The sequence below is a fragment of the Geospiza fortis genome, unplaced genomic scaffold (assembly GCF_000277835.1).
Source record: "Geospiza fortis unplaced genomic scaffold, GeoFor_1.0 scaffold10, whole genome shotgun sequence".
Taxonomy (NCBI): domain Eukaryota; kingdom Metazoa; phylum Chordata; class Aves; order Passeriformes; family Thraupidae; genus Geospiza; species Geospiza fortis.
In genome coordinates this window covers 3,770,039-3,782,161 of record NW_005054326.1, presented here as the reverse complement: position 1 = coordinate 3,782,161, position 12,123 = coordinate 3,770,039, and the positions used below count along the sequence as shown (strand labels likewise).

Sequence of the window (12,123 nt, the reverse complement as noted above, 5' to 3'; positions counted from 1 at the left end):
ATGCCTTAGTTACCATAATGGAACAGTTTCACAACCCCTGAAACAAAAACTTGCCTCTGTTGGAACTATTGACCTGACTTCAACAGGCTAAGTCTGATGAATTTTCAAATAAATTTATTGTTCAATGATCAGAGCTGCAGCACTATAGAGAAAAGAAGCATTCACTCAGTCACAGGTATACCAAAAGTCATACACCTAAAAAGGCTGAAAGAAGATGCAGATATAATTCATTGCCAGAATTCTACTTTAAAAGTATCTAATAATTTCTGAAGACCGGGCTTCCCAATATTAAGAATATTCTGTCAGAAGTTTGTAAGTAAGAACTGCCAGAACCATGCAGTTTGTTAATAGCAGCAGAGATCAGGGACAGCCTGCAATCTTGCTAATGCAAGGAAAATTCTGTGTCTTTATGCTGGTAATGAAGCTTAAACAATTACTAAAATTCCCTGGAGGATCAGAAATTCTGAAAACAAAACCAAATGGATGAAGATGAACTGTTAAATCAACATTCCAATTGAGTCTTATCCTTCGTACTGAGCTTCAGAATGAAGACATCAAATATCAAATGTATCACATGGGTAATACTTACTAATTGGATGTTACTAATATCTAGCAATTAAGAAGTAATATGACAGCAGGGCTCTGAGCAAAAGACCATATAAAAATTATTTGAGATATTTTTGTAGAATGTTACAAACTACTTGTAGCACAGTTCGCCTACATGCAGGTTTCAGCTGTTAAAAATAAAAATAAATTTAAAAAACCAGAAACAAAATTAAATTTCCTTCCTCAACTCCCCTTTCTTGATATTACAATTCAAGGACACTTTCAGTTATATTGCATACACTGAAAATTCAATCCCTGAACATTTTCATTAAAAGTAACATCCAGGTAGAAAGTTTGAGTTTAAAACTGGTTTTGTGTCCACAGTAGGAAAAACCACTCTGATGCACCCTCAAGATGATTTCTGGTAACTCACAGCACAAAGCTCTTCCCCGCATTTTATTCCTCCAAAGCCAAATTATTCTAGAAGAAAAGTAATTACATCTACTATACTAACATTTTAAATCTACAGCCATGTGGTCCATACTACCAAAAAATAGTAAGAAGCCCAAGAACAATTTCGAGGGCAAAATTGCAATGAAGTCACCATTGAGGTCTTAGAAATAATTTCTGAATTCTGCCTGCACACTGAAAAATACAGACACAAGCTTCAGTGTTTCGTTTTATAACTTCCAAACAGCAGATGTAGGAAATTCACAAGATGAGTAACTCCTCCTCTGGAAAGTTTATCAAATCTTGGGTGTATGCAATGTTATCACCCCCCAAATTTATCAAAATCACCCCAATAGCACCATAATACATTTGAATTTTTCAGCAAGGCTTACTAAGAAATTTCTAGGGTAAGACAGGAACATGTTTATATATAGATAACATTGAGCAGACAATTCAGTTATTTCTGTTACTAAAAACATCCACCTAACAGTCAATGCCCAAGAAGCACTTGGCCAATACAATTAAAGCCTTGCCTATTGCAATAAACTAATCTATTCACAGCAATACTTGCATGAAAAAGTCACATAAAGATTTTACAGTAACAAAATATCCAGAATACAGGAGTTTTCTTTTCATTTTGAAATGCTTAAAATACCTTGGTATAACTTATCCTAGGACTTCTGAGTCACTTAAAATCATACAAAAAACTTCTGTGTTATGTACAAATAATTTCAATTCTACACACTTTACAGGATTTGAATTGGACTTCACTGACAGACACTGTACAGCTCTATTGGATTTAATTTATTAAACACATTAAAACATGCTACTGAATTTCAGCAGTAATTTTAAATATCAGTCAAAATGACAAGATGAATAGTAAAGTTATTTGGAAAAATATTGTTTCCTTAGTATTTGTTTTCCTCTGTTTCAATGACAAATAAAACTAATTATTCTGAAAGAGATAAAAGCCAGAAATAAATTAATAAAAACATTTTAAGAACATGATTTATAGAGAGCTCATGTTAAGAAAAATCCCTGCCTTATTTTGTATCATTTATTCTTCATAACAATACAATGTGAGTTGTTGGTCATTTGTTCCTGGTGCAGCAAAAGTGCTGTTTTGTTTTGTGAAAAGGTTGAAATCTAGACCACAACAAAATCAGTAAGACCTCCATAATATTTTTTGTTCTACTGATAATATACATTTATCACTAAACTTTTATCAATTTCCTAAAATGCAGACAGGCACCAGGCACTTGTATAAATTAATACAACAGTTCCCTAATGTTTCTGCTTCTGCTTGAGATAAAGAATATGTAATATATTTTTCAACTATATAAATGGCTCAAGTAAAAACGATCATTCTCTTCCCCAAAGCAAGTAAAAGACTTCATCACAATCTCATTTTTAATTTCTGTTTTCCCACAATTTGCAACAGATCTTCCACACTCAGTAGAAAAGAGTATCCTTTGAATGAAGATCTTTCATTTCTTTTCTACTGGATAAACTGAATTTCTCTTTCATTCCTCGATAAAGTTTAACTTTGAGAAGTGCACCTTCCCAAAATATTGCTCAGGAACGTTCTTATGCTCAAGTTTTGACTGCTGGCTATTCTTTTATTGTCCATTATTTTATTGTATATACCCTTCTAACCCCTGATTTTTACAGTGAGTACATAAGGACGGGAATAGAATATTAAGATTTTTTACAGTAATTCTGTCAATACCTGTAGGAAATGCTGCCCAAGCAATAGCAGGAGATGTGGTCTGCTTTTCACCATTTCCAAACTCATAACTCTCTGCTGCCTAGAAACAAGAAGAACCTGTTACATATTTTACAAAATGCTATAAATGTCCATAAAATAGTTGAAAATTGTTAAATTTCAAAGCAAAGTTATCCAAACAGCATACCTCAAATCCTCCAAAGTCATCATCATCCATCTTTCAGCAGGCACTAGAACACAAAAGAAATCTTGATTTTAAAACATTTTCATAACCTCATCCCCCGCTTGCTCAGAAATGAGCACTCAGTCCTTCCCTCCAGTCTCATCTCCACAGCCCACCTGAAGTCTCCATCATTCGTGAGTCCTAAAACAGATCAAGGGGCCTAAATAAGAACTTTCTCACAGAGAGGATGCAAGGCCAAGAACTGCAAGATCTCACTTAAGAAGCGCTTTTTTATTGATCGAGTTAAATACAAAGCATTGGGTGTTTTACAACAGAACTTGAATAACTTCAGGGGAAAACATAAGCACTGCCCATCAACATAGTCTAACATCTTTTGAAAGCAAAAATGCAGGAAAAGCTTCCTCATAGAGGAAAATAGGAAGATGTCACCTAAATGTTATATCTAAATATTTCAGGTATAGCAAACAGGTCGCCAGTACCTCAACAAACGTTACTAGAACCATCAAATAATCTAGTCTGGATATATATATATATATAAAATAAACAAATAAATACATAAATATGTCTAGGAAATAGGATTTCTGACCACCAGATTCCAAATTGCAGGGTTATCTTTACTCATAAGGAAAACAATCTGTCTTAATGCAGTCGTGATCTACCACGGACCTCGTATAGTTTTGTGTTTATGATTTAAAGCATAAAAAATATTTTCCATTGCTAAGTTGCTTTTCCAAATCAGCACTGTGATTAAATCCAAAAAGATTTCCTGCTTTTCCCATATCTTCTTAGCTGTCTGGCAACATCAGAACAAACTGCAGCTTGGAAAAAGGCTGTGGTGAATTTCTGGAAATTTTTCTGCTACCACAGAGGTCCGTCCCTAGGTTTCATGGAGGGACTGATTAAGATTTTACAAACTGATCAGCATTTTTGACTTGCAGCCCTGAATTCTGTGGCATTTGGATATATTTATAGTTAAATTGCAGTTCCTTTTAAAAAAAAGCAGGCTAAGTTACTCAGCTAATGAAACTAACTCAAGATATACAAAGCTGTTGAAAGAAAGGTATTATGTATTAATAAAATATATATATACATCTGTAATTCTGAGAGGTAAATGAAGGATGATCCAAAAAACCTATATGGTCTTTTATAGGAAGTTAAAATGTTTATAAAGCTAAATGACTTCAGTTAAAACAGTCTATAGGCTGGATAAACTTTCATTTCTGCAGAAAAGATGGAAAGGCACTGTTTACAAGAGAGTAGGTTCAGATTGGATGTCAGGAAGAAATTCTTCCCTGTGATGATGGGAAGGCCCTGGCAGAGCTGCCCACAGAAGCTGGGGCTGCCCCATCCCTGGAAGTGCCCAAGGACAAACTGGATGGGGCTTGGAGCAACCTGTTCTGGTGAAGGTGCCCTTGCCATGGGACTGGGTGATCTTTAAGGTCCCTTCCATCTCAAACCACTCTGTGATTCAATGATAAATCATCACTATCACAGTGCAACTAGAAATATTTGTCTAAATTGAAGTATTATTCAATAGTCTCATGTGGTATAGAACCAAGTATCTTTCTAGGAACTAGGAGGTGTTTTGTTGGCTTTGTGTCAGTTGGGTTTTGTGCTGGCTCATTTTCCAAGAGAAAAAGAAGGTAATTGAGTATTTTTCCAATCAGTGTTAAGGTTAATTGCTCAAACATTCATGCAGTCTATCAACATCCAGAGCTTTAACACAGAGCTCAAGAATGCAGCACGTGTGTGCACAAATGATGGATGGAGATCGTGTGGACAGCACAGGACTGCAGATGGAGACAGCACAAACTGAGAATGTCACTGTATTCATGCCACATCCTGGGAAAAACAACCCAAACCAGACTGGTGATTGACACAATCACTGCACAACCCAGTGTTCAGGCACCAGGAAGAGCAGCCAGCTGGAGAAAGTGAGCCTTTAGAAAGACAAACAGGTATTCTATCTATTTTATCTGTGATACATTCTGTATCACATCAACAGGTCTTGCAGGCTCTACACAAAGTTCCTTCAAAGCAGATTTTCTCCACAAAGTGCATGAGACATTATTCCCATCATCTCAGAACTGGCTCTGTCTCAACCAGGGAAATTACACTCAGCACTGTATTTTAAAAAACACAAACTGGAACAAGTTCAGAGGAGTTCAACAAGAATTAAAGCAATTCTGGAAAGGCATGCTAAAATGGAGAGTCTCTTAAAAAAATAAAAGGCAAACAAAAATAGAAAATATGTAAAATCATGTTCTAAGAAGTGATTAACTACTTTGATTTCTCTTCAAATACAACACTGACCTGAGGCAGTAAAGACAGAAGGCCCTGTAAGGAAAACATGTGAGGATTTCCATTTCTCCTTCAAGAACATTTATAAGAAACTATGCATAAATAAAACGGAACTTTTGATAGAGAAAAAGAATGTAGGGCAGAGAAAAACTGGAGAGCAACCTGTTATTGAATCCATCATCTTTTTTACTGCATTTCATATACAGTTTTTTAAGCCTGGTAACAATCCCAGGACTATTCTGACCTAAGATTACCTTTACCCCACAAGTTTTAAACACAGACTTTTCGTGGCTGTAACAGCGTGATTAATTTATGAATTATTCCACATATCACTCCAATGGAACAAAAGATAAACAAACCCCCAGCAAGTCTCTGTAGTACCAATGGTGTTTTCACACCTAGATGCTAATCCTCCAATTTCCAGTTCTTCAGAAACCCCACAGGAATTCCAGGCAAAGTGATTCTCCCCCAGGTGAGAGAATTCTAGGTCTGTTTGCTCTTTGGGTGTGTATAATGTATATTCATACATGTACATGTACCTCTGTTTTAAAAGGAAATCCTGATTTGTTTCCATGCTTTGATTGCTGTGGACAAAAAAAAAATCGAAAAATACCAGAAACTGGCAAACTCAACATGTGTCATAAATATGCAGGCAGTGGATTAGGATAGAAAGCAGGGAATAAATCCTGAGGGATGCTGATATAAAGCACTTCAAAAACTCAAAGGCTGAGGTACTCTTCAGAGAGTGCTGGTGCAAGAGTTCTTATTAGGCAATGCATTTCCCAAAATATGATTTCTTCTTGCACAAAAAGGGAGCCTTCTGCAGTGAAAAGGGCCACATCAATGTTATAGGAAATGTTTAGAAAAAGGAACAGGAGACATTCACAGTCCTCAAAGTACATGTGCATTTAGCTCTAAAAATGTATAAATAATGCATTATAAATTTGATTGATAACAATTCTGAAAATTTGACCAAATACAAAATTTCTCAATTCTGTCCCTTGTTCTCATGATGGAAATGCATTTCTGGTACAAATAAATAACAGAAGTAGCCTAACACCTCTCCTTAGAACTGCAAAAAATCTGGGAGCAAGTCCTTTAAATCAACCATTTATTCCAAAATGGGGAATCAGACTTTTCTTTCCTCACTGGGTAGGAAATTATTTGTGGCACCAGAATAGGAAAGAATACATTAAGTGCTGACAATCTCCAGGATTTGGAAAATAACAGAAAAAGACAAAACAACCCACACAGTCTTACCATGACTAAATGTGGTCTCTTGAAATATGCCCGATACTGGGATTAAGTAACTGTAAAATTGGGCAACAAGAAGTCAACCTCAAAATTACAGAGTCATAGAAATTATGGTTGGAAAAGACACAGTAGGTCATCCAGACCAGGTCATTTCCAAAACATTGCAGTTCTCAGACAGTCATGTCCTAAAAGGCTTGAGAAGCTCTCCAGTCACATGCCGTGAAAGGAAGGAAACTTTCCATGGACAACGAATATGCAAGCCACTGAATTTTGAGAAGGTTTTATCAACCAGTTTGAATCCACCAAATGGAACAGTGAATTCTGCCAAAATTCAGACCAGCAGGTCATCCAACCCAAGCTCCTGCTCAAAGCAGGGTCAACACTGCACTTCAGAGGAGGTTGCTCAAGGCTTTCTCCTGCGTGGCTGGTAAGGCTGCGTGATGGATTTATTCAGATTGATGTGCATCCCTGAGAAGCTCACAAGATTTCCTGTGCCAAATCCAGTCACCAAAGCCTGGCCAGCAGCTTATAATAGGTAATGAGAACTTTGTGAAATGTGCTTACCTAACAGACACACCAAAAGCATGTTTTTACACACAGGAAGAACAAGAACCATTCCCAAGAAATAAGGCAGAAAAATGTAAGCCGGGAAAAGAAAAGCCCCTCTTTCCCATTCCAACAGTTAGGGGGAGAAAGAACATGTAATCCCACCAGAAATTCTGGTATTCTTCATATCCAAAAGGCAAAAGTGGTGGAAAGTCCAAATGGTGAATTAAGAAGAATTTCTCACTCACATCCACCTCTGGTTAGTGAGAATTCAAATTACTCAAGTCTTGATAATCTAAATTTGTCTAGGTGGTAGAGATCTGATTCTGCCAGGTACAATCAAGTGACTTCTGTATAACCTGGCCTGGAAGTTTGAGTTTGAGGTCGAATTTTGTACATTTTAATGGAACAACTGACAGAATATACTGCTCTTTGTTTTGTCAGAATGGTGTGTGTGGAGCTGCCTGAGGGTGGGGCTGCTGCATTTGTATTTCTGGCAAACCCCAGGGTAACTCCCTATCTGTGACAACCTATCAGTTTTATTTTCATTCTTATGTCTCCCAAATGCCTCATCCAATGTGTTCAGTCCAGGACAGTTATTAGCTGTCCCTTGACTGGACATAACATAGACCACAGCACTTAAAGAATAAATCTTTGAAACTGCAGGTTCCAAAAAGTCTACTCAGGAAAAGTATGAGATGTAAAAAAAAAAAAAAAAAGAAAAAGAAAAAAAAGAAAACAAAAAGAGAACAAAAAAAAGACCCAATAAAACAAAACTAAAAAGACATATTAGAAAGCATGTACAGTGGCAATACCTTTGTGATAAAGAGCAGGGCAGATGATAAATTTCTGTATCACCAAGATCTAACTAACTCACATGCACTCTTCACCATGGCTTTCACCAGAACTCCAAGTACCACCTACAAATTTTAAAATTCAGGAACAAACTTCCTTCTTTTTACCTGGCTGATACAGGCTTTCCTCCTGCTCTATACCAATTACAGCTGCAGGATAAGCATTTGGCATCTTAAGAACTTATAATAGCTACTAAGCCGTTAATTGGTAAAATTTAATTACGGAATACACATATCCCAAAGGATACCTAGCTCAAGAAAGAGCAGAATGTTAATACAAAGCATAATAGAAACTAAAATACATTTAGAGCATTTGTAAAATTTCCTACAGAGGAAAAACCACCCTAACAATTCTGCATGCCGTGTGTCCTCCCCCATTGTAAGACAGTGAAAACCAGGCAACACCAAAACACCAGTGTTCTCCATCATGTTCCAGGGTGGATCCCATCATAAAAAAGGGACATGTGGGAAACTTGCCCTGCCAGGAAGCAGAGTGCTGGTCACCTCCCAGAGTGAAAGGCACAGTGACAGGGCTGTTAGCACCTTCATTTTAACAGGGTGTCGACAGGAGCCTGCCCACCCACACATGGAATAACTCAAGGTTATGGGGAAAAAGAAGACAACACAGAATGTGTAACAGCAGTTTTTCCCTGGGAACTGAGGCTGGTTCATGTAACCTGGAGAAAAAGAGCCTCAAGGGAATATTATCAGTCCTTACCACTCCCTTAAAGGAGGGTGTAGAAAGTGATAGGAGAAGAGGAGACGACCTCAAGTTGTGCCAGGGGAGGTTTAGATTGGGTATCAGGGAAAATTTCTTCACCAAAAATGTTGTCAAGCATTGGAACAGGCTGTCCAGGGCTGTGGTTAAATCACAGTCCCTGGAGGTGTTTAAAAGACATGTAGATGTGGCACTTGGGGATGTGGTTCAGGGGTGCACTTGGCAGTGGGAGGTTAATGGTTGGACTCCATGATCCTAGAGGTCTTTTCTAGCCTAAATTATTCTCTGATTTCACTTCCAGTCCTGACTTAATAAACACTTAGTACATTAAGTAATGTTAAAACTCTTCTAATAGAAAAAAAACCAAAAACAAAAAAAAGCCAGCAGCTGCACACCCACCTATTTTGCAGTAGTAGTTGCTTATATTACAATTAATTCCATTCAAATTTTAATATATGTAATATATAATTTATGGTATTTTTAAGAAAAAATTAAAGCCTGGCCCATTGCAATGAATTTTCTTTCACAGCCCAAATAAAGCAGCTCAACATTAAAGTAATCACAATTTAGTTTGCAAAGCCTCTCAGGACAACTGATGAAACCCAACCTGAAAGCAAGGCCAGCTCTGGCACTGCCTAAAGCCACACAGAGTCAAGTTCAGAATATCTGCAAGGACTGAGACTTTGGTCTAAGAAGCAGCAGCTGTCAAGCACTGGAGAAAACACCCAGAGAATTTTCTCTTCCTATTCACCTTTCAGGTCTACCCATTGATCCATTTATTCTGAGGAGTTTCCAGAAGGTTTCAATGCTTAGAGATGAGAACAGTGCATTAAGGAATGAGGCAATAAAAGTCAAGGATCAATTTAGACAAAAGAGAATTTATAAATTAAATGACAGTACCTAAAATTCTTCCATCAAAGGAAAGAGGGAGGGAGGGAGGGAGGGAGGAAGGAAGGAAGGAAGGAGGAAGGAAGGAAGTGGCGGAAGGAAGGAAGTGGCGGAAGGAAGGAAGTGGCGGAAGGAAGGAAGTGGCGGAAGGAAGGAAGTGGCGGAAGGAAGGAAGTGGCGGAAGGAAGGAAGTGGCGGAAGGAAGGAAGTGGCGGAAGGAAGGAAGTGGCGGAAGGAAGGAAGTGGCGGAAGGAAGGAAGTGGCGGAAGGAAGGAAGTGGCGGAAGGAAGGAAGTGGCGGAAGGAAGGAAGTGGCGGAAGGAAGGAAGTGGCGGAAGGAAGGAAGTGGCGGAAGGAAGGAAGTGGCGGAAGGAAGGAAGTGGCGGAAGGAAGGAAGTGGCGGAAGGAAGGAAGTGGCGGAAGGAAGGAAGTGGCGGAAGGAAGGAAGTGGCGGAAGGAAGGAAGTGGCGGAAGGAAGGAAGTGGCGGAAGGAAGTGGCGGAAGGAAGTGGCGGAAGGAAGTGGCGGAAGGAAGTGGCGGAAGGAAGTGGCGGAAGGAAGTGGCGGAAGGAAGTGGCGGAAGGAAGGAAGGAAGGAAGGAAGGAAGGAAGGAAGGAAGGAAGGAAGGAAGGAAGGAAGGAAGGAAGGAAGGAAGGAAGGAAGGAAGGAAGGAAGGAAGGAAGGAAGGAAGGAAGGAAGGAAGGAAGGAAGGAAGGAAGGAAGGAAGGAAGGAAGGAAGGAAGGAAGGAAGGAAGGAAGGAAGGAAGGAAGGAAGGAAGGAAGGAAGGAAGGAAGGAAGGAAGGAAGGAAGGAAGGAAGGAAGGAAGGAAGGAAGGAAGGAAGGAAGGAAGGAAGGAAGGAAGGAAGGAAGGAAGGAAGGAAGGAAGGAAGGAAGGAAGGAAGGAAGGAAGGAAGGAAGGAAGGAAGGAAGGAAGGAAGGAAGGAAGGAAGGAAGGAAGGAAGTTTTTTTACCACATAGTCCTTTTGTCAGGAGATCCCCTGAAGTGAAAGATCTTGCAAAAAGCATGTAAGATTCCATATCCTATGATGTGATGTTCCACACCTAGCATCACCAATAATTTTGAAATAACTCTACTTTCACATGCCAATGCTACAAGTAACAAAACAGGTACAGAAAAAGCTGTAGCATTTGTATCAGCTTCATGTAGCAAGGCCATCTTACACAATTTATAAGACTTCCATAACTGCCTTTCCCAATGTTAAAAGCCTTTTTAGAAGGAAAAAGAACCACATTGTATAAATAAACACCTTAGCTTCATATAGCTTTTATTAAAGAAACTTGAATAATCATTAGAAATAATATTCTCATCTTCAAGATGCTGAATTTGTATCAGAAAAAAACCTCAGAAACTCCACAAAAACGGCTATTAAGATGATCTACAGAATCAATTCCACAAAAATTTGTGGTTTAGAATATGAGGGCACTATTCTTCAGCGTATAGCTTTTGGCTTTTTTAAACCTGCAGAACCTATCTTTCCCAAGACTTAATTCTAACAATTTCAGGAACTCAAGGGTTAGAGCTTCAGTCTTCACCTTCTTAGATCTTCAGTCTTCTCTGTAATTGGTTTCTTGTGACCAGAACATGGAAATGCTACTTTTTGCTTTATAAAAATAAGAAATCCCACAGTTAACCATTTTTCACATTTCGCTATTGGCCATCTCTAAGCTTTCCCTATCACAAATATCCTTTTACTTCAAAAGCCACACATTTTTACAAAATGCACATAAACTTCTGTGAGAATTCTGGCAAAGTGGATATAATTCAAACATACTGTGCTTTGGAGGAAATCCCTTTCCTTTAGCCAAGCCTTCTCCCCACCCACCTCCAAAAAAATCTCAGAAAACAGCTTGAATTAAACTGGAATTAAACATTTGTGTTAAGTACAGCCAGGCAATATGTATAATTAATCAACATCGAGTCCAGAACAATAATCTCTGAAACCTGATTCAGACTGATGATAATCAGAAGGTCTGGAATTTAGTTTGTATTCTACAACAACAACAACAACAACAACAACAACAACAACAACAAAGAGAAAGGTGAGAAAAGCCTGACTTGTCATGTGCTAATTAGGTCACAAAGATCAGACACCATGAGTCCCACAAATGCTTGAGAAAAAGTGACCATGGTAGACTAAAAACTCTCTTACTTAAAGTATTCTAATTTTACTGGAACCCATATATTGAACACAGACCTCTAAAAGACAGAGCCAGGCTGTTCTCAGAGCTGCACTGGGATTAGGACAAAACCCTTAGGAAAGAAGTTGGAACAGTGAAAATTGTGACCAGATATTGCAACAGGCTGCCCACAAACATGTTGGACCTGAGGACAATCACAAGGAATTATCCTGAAGAATTACCCTACCACAAAGAATTATTCCTGAGGATAATCACAAAGAATTTGACTGGACATGGCCCTGACCCACCTGTTCTAACCAGATCTGCCTTATACAGTGGTTTCGATTAGAAAACTTCCATCTACCTTCCGTAGATGGTCTATGTTGCAATGTATTCAGTTTAATCCACAACAGTACCATTAAAAGAAAAAGTGAATCCACTTTTGACATTGTTCTTCAGCTGAACTCTACTCATAACTACCAACATCTGTCCAAGACCGTTTATGACTGGGTTTGCTG

General features: G+C 38.5%; 1 protein-coding gene across 2 annotated transcripts in view; it reads right to left on the bottom strand.

Moving 5' to 3' along the window:
- Positions 1-12,123, bottom strand: part of CCDC91 (coiled-coil domain containing 91) — a 112,736-nt gene that overhangs the window by 86,898 nt on the left and 13,715 nt on the right. For both annotated transcript variants that reach the window (XM_031057058.1, XM_005421044.2), the window contains exons 2-3: positions 2,910-2,952; positions 2,726-2,804 (exon numbers count right to left, since the gene is read on the bottom strand). In XM_031057058.1, the coding sequence (XP_030912918.1) occupies positions 2,726-2,804; positions 2,910-2,939 (109 nt within the window). In that variant the 5' untranslated portion in view covers positions 2,940-2,952. The remainder of the gene's footprint in view (positions 1-2,725; positions 2,805-2,909; positions 2,953-12,123) is intronic.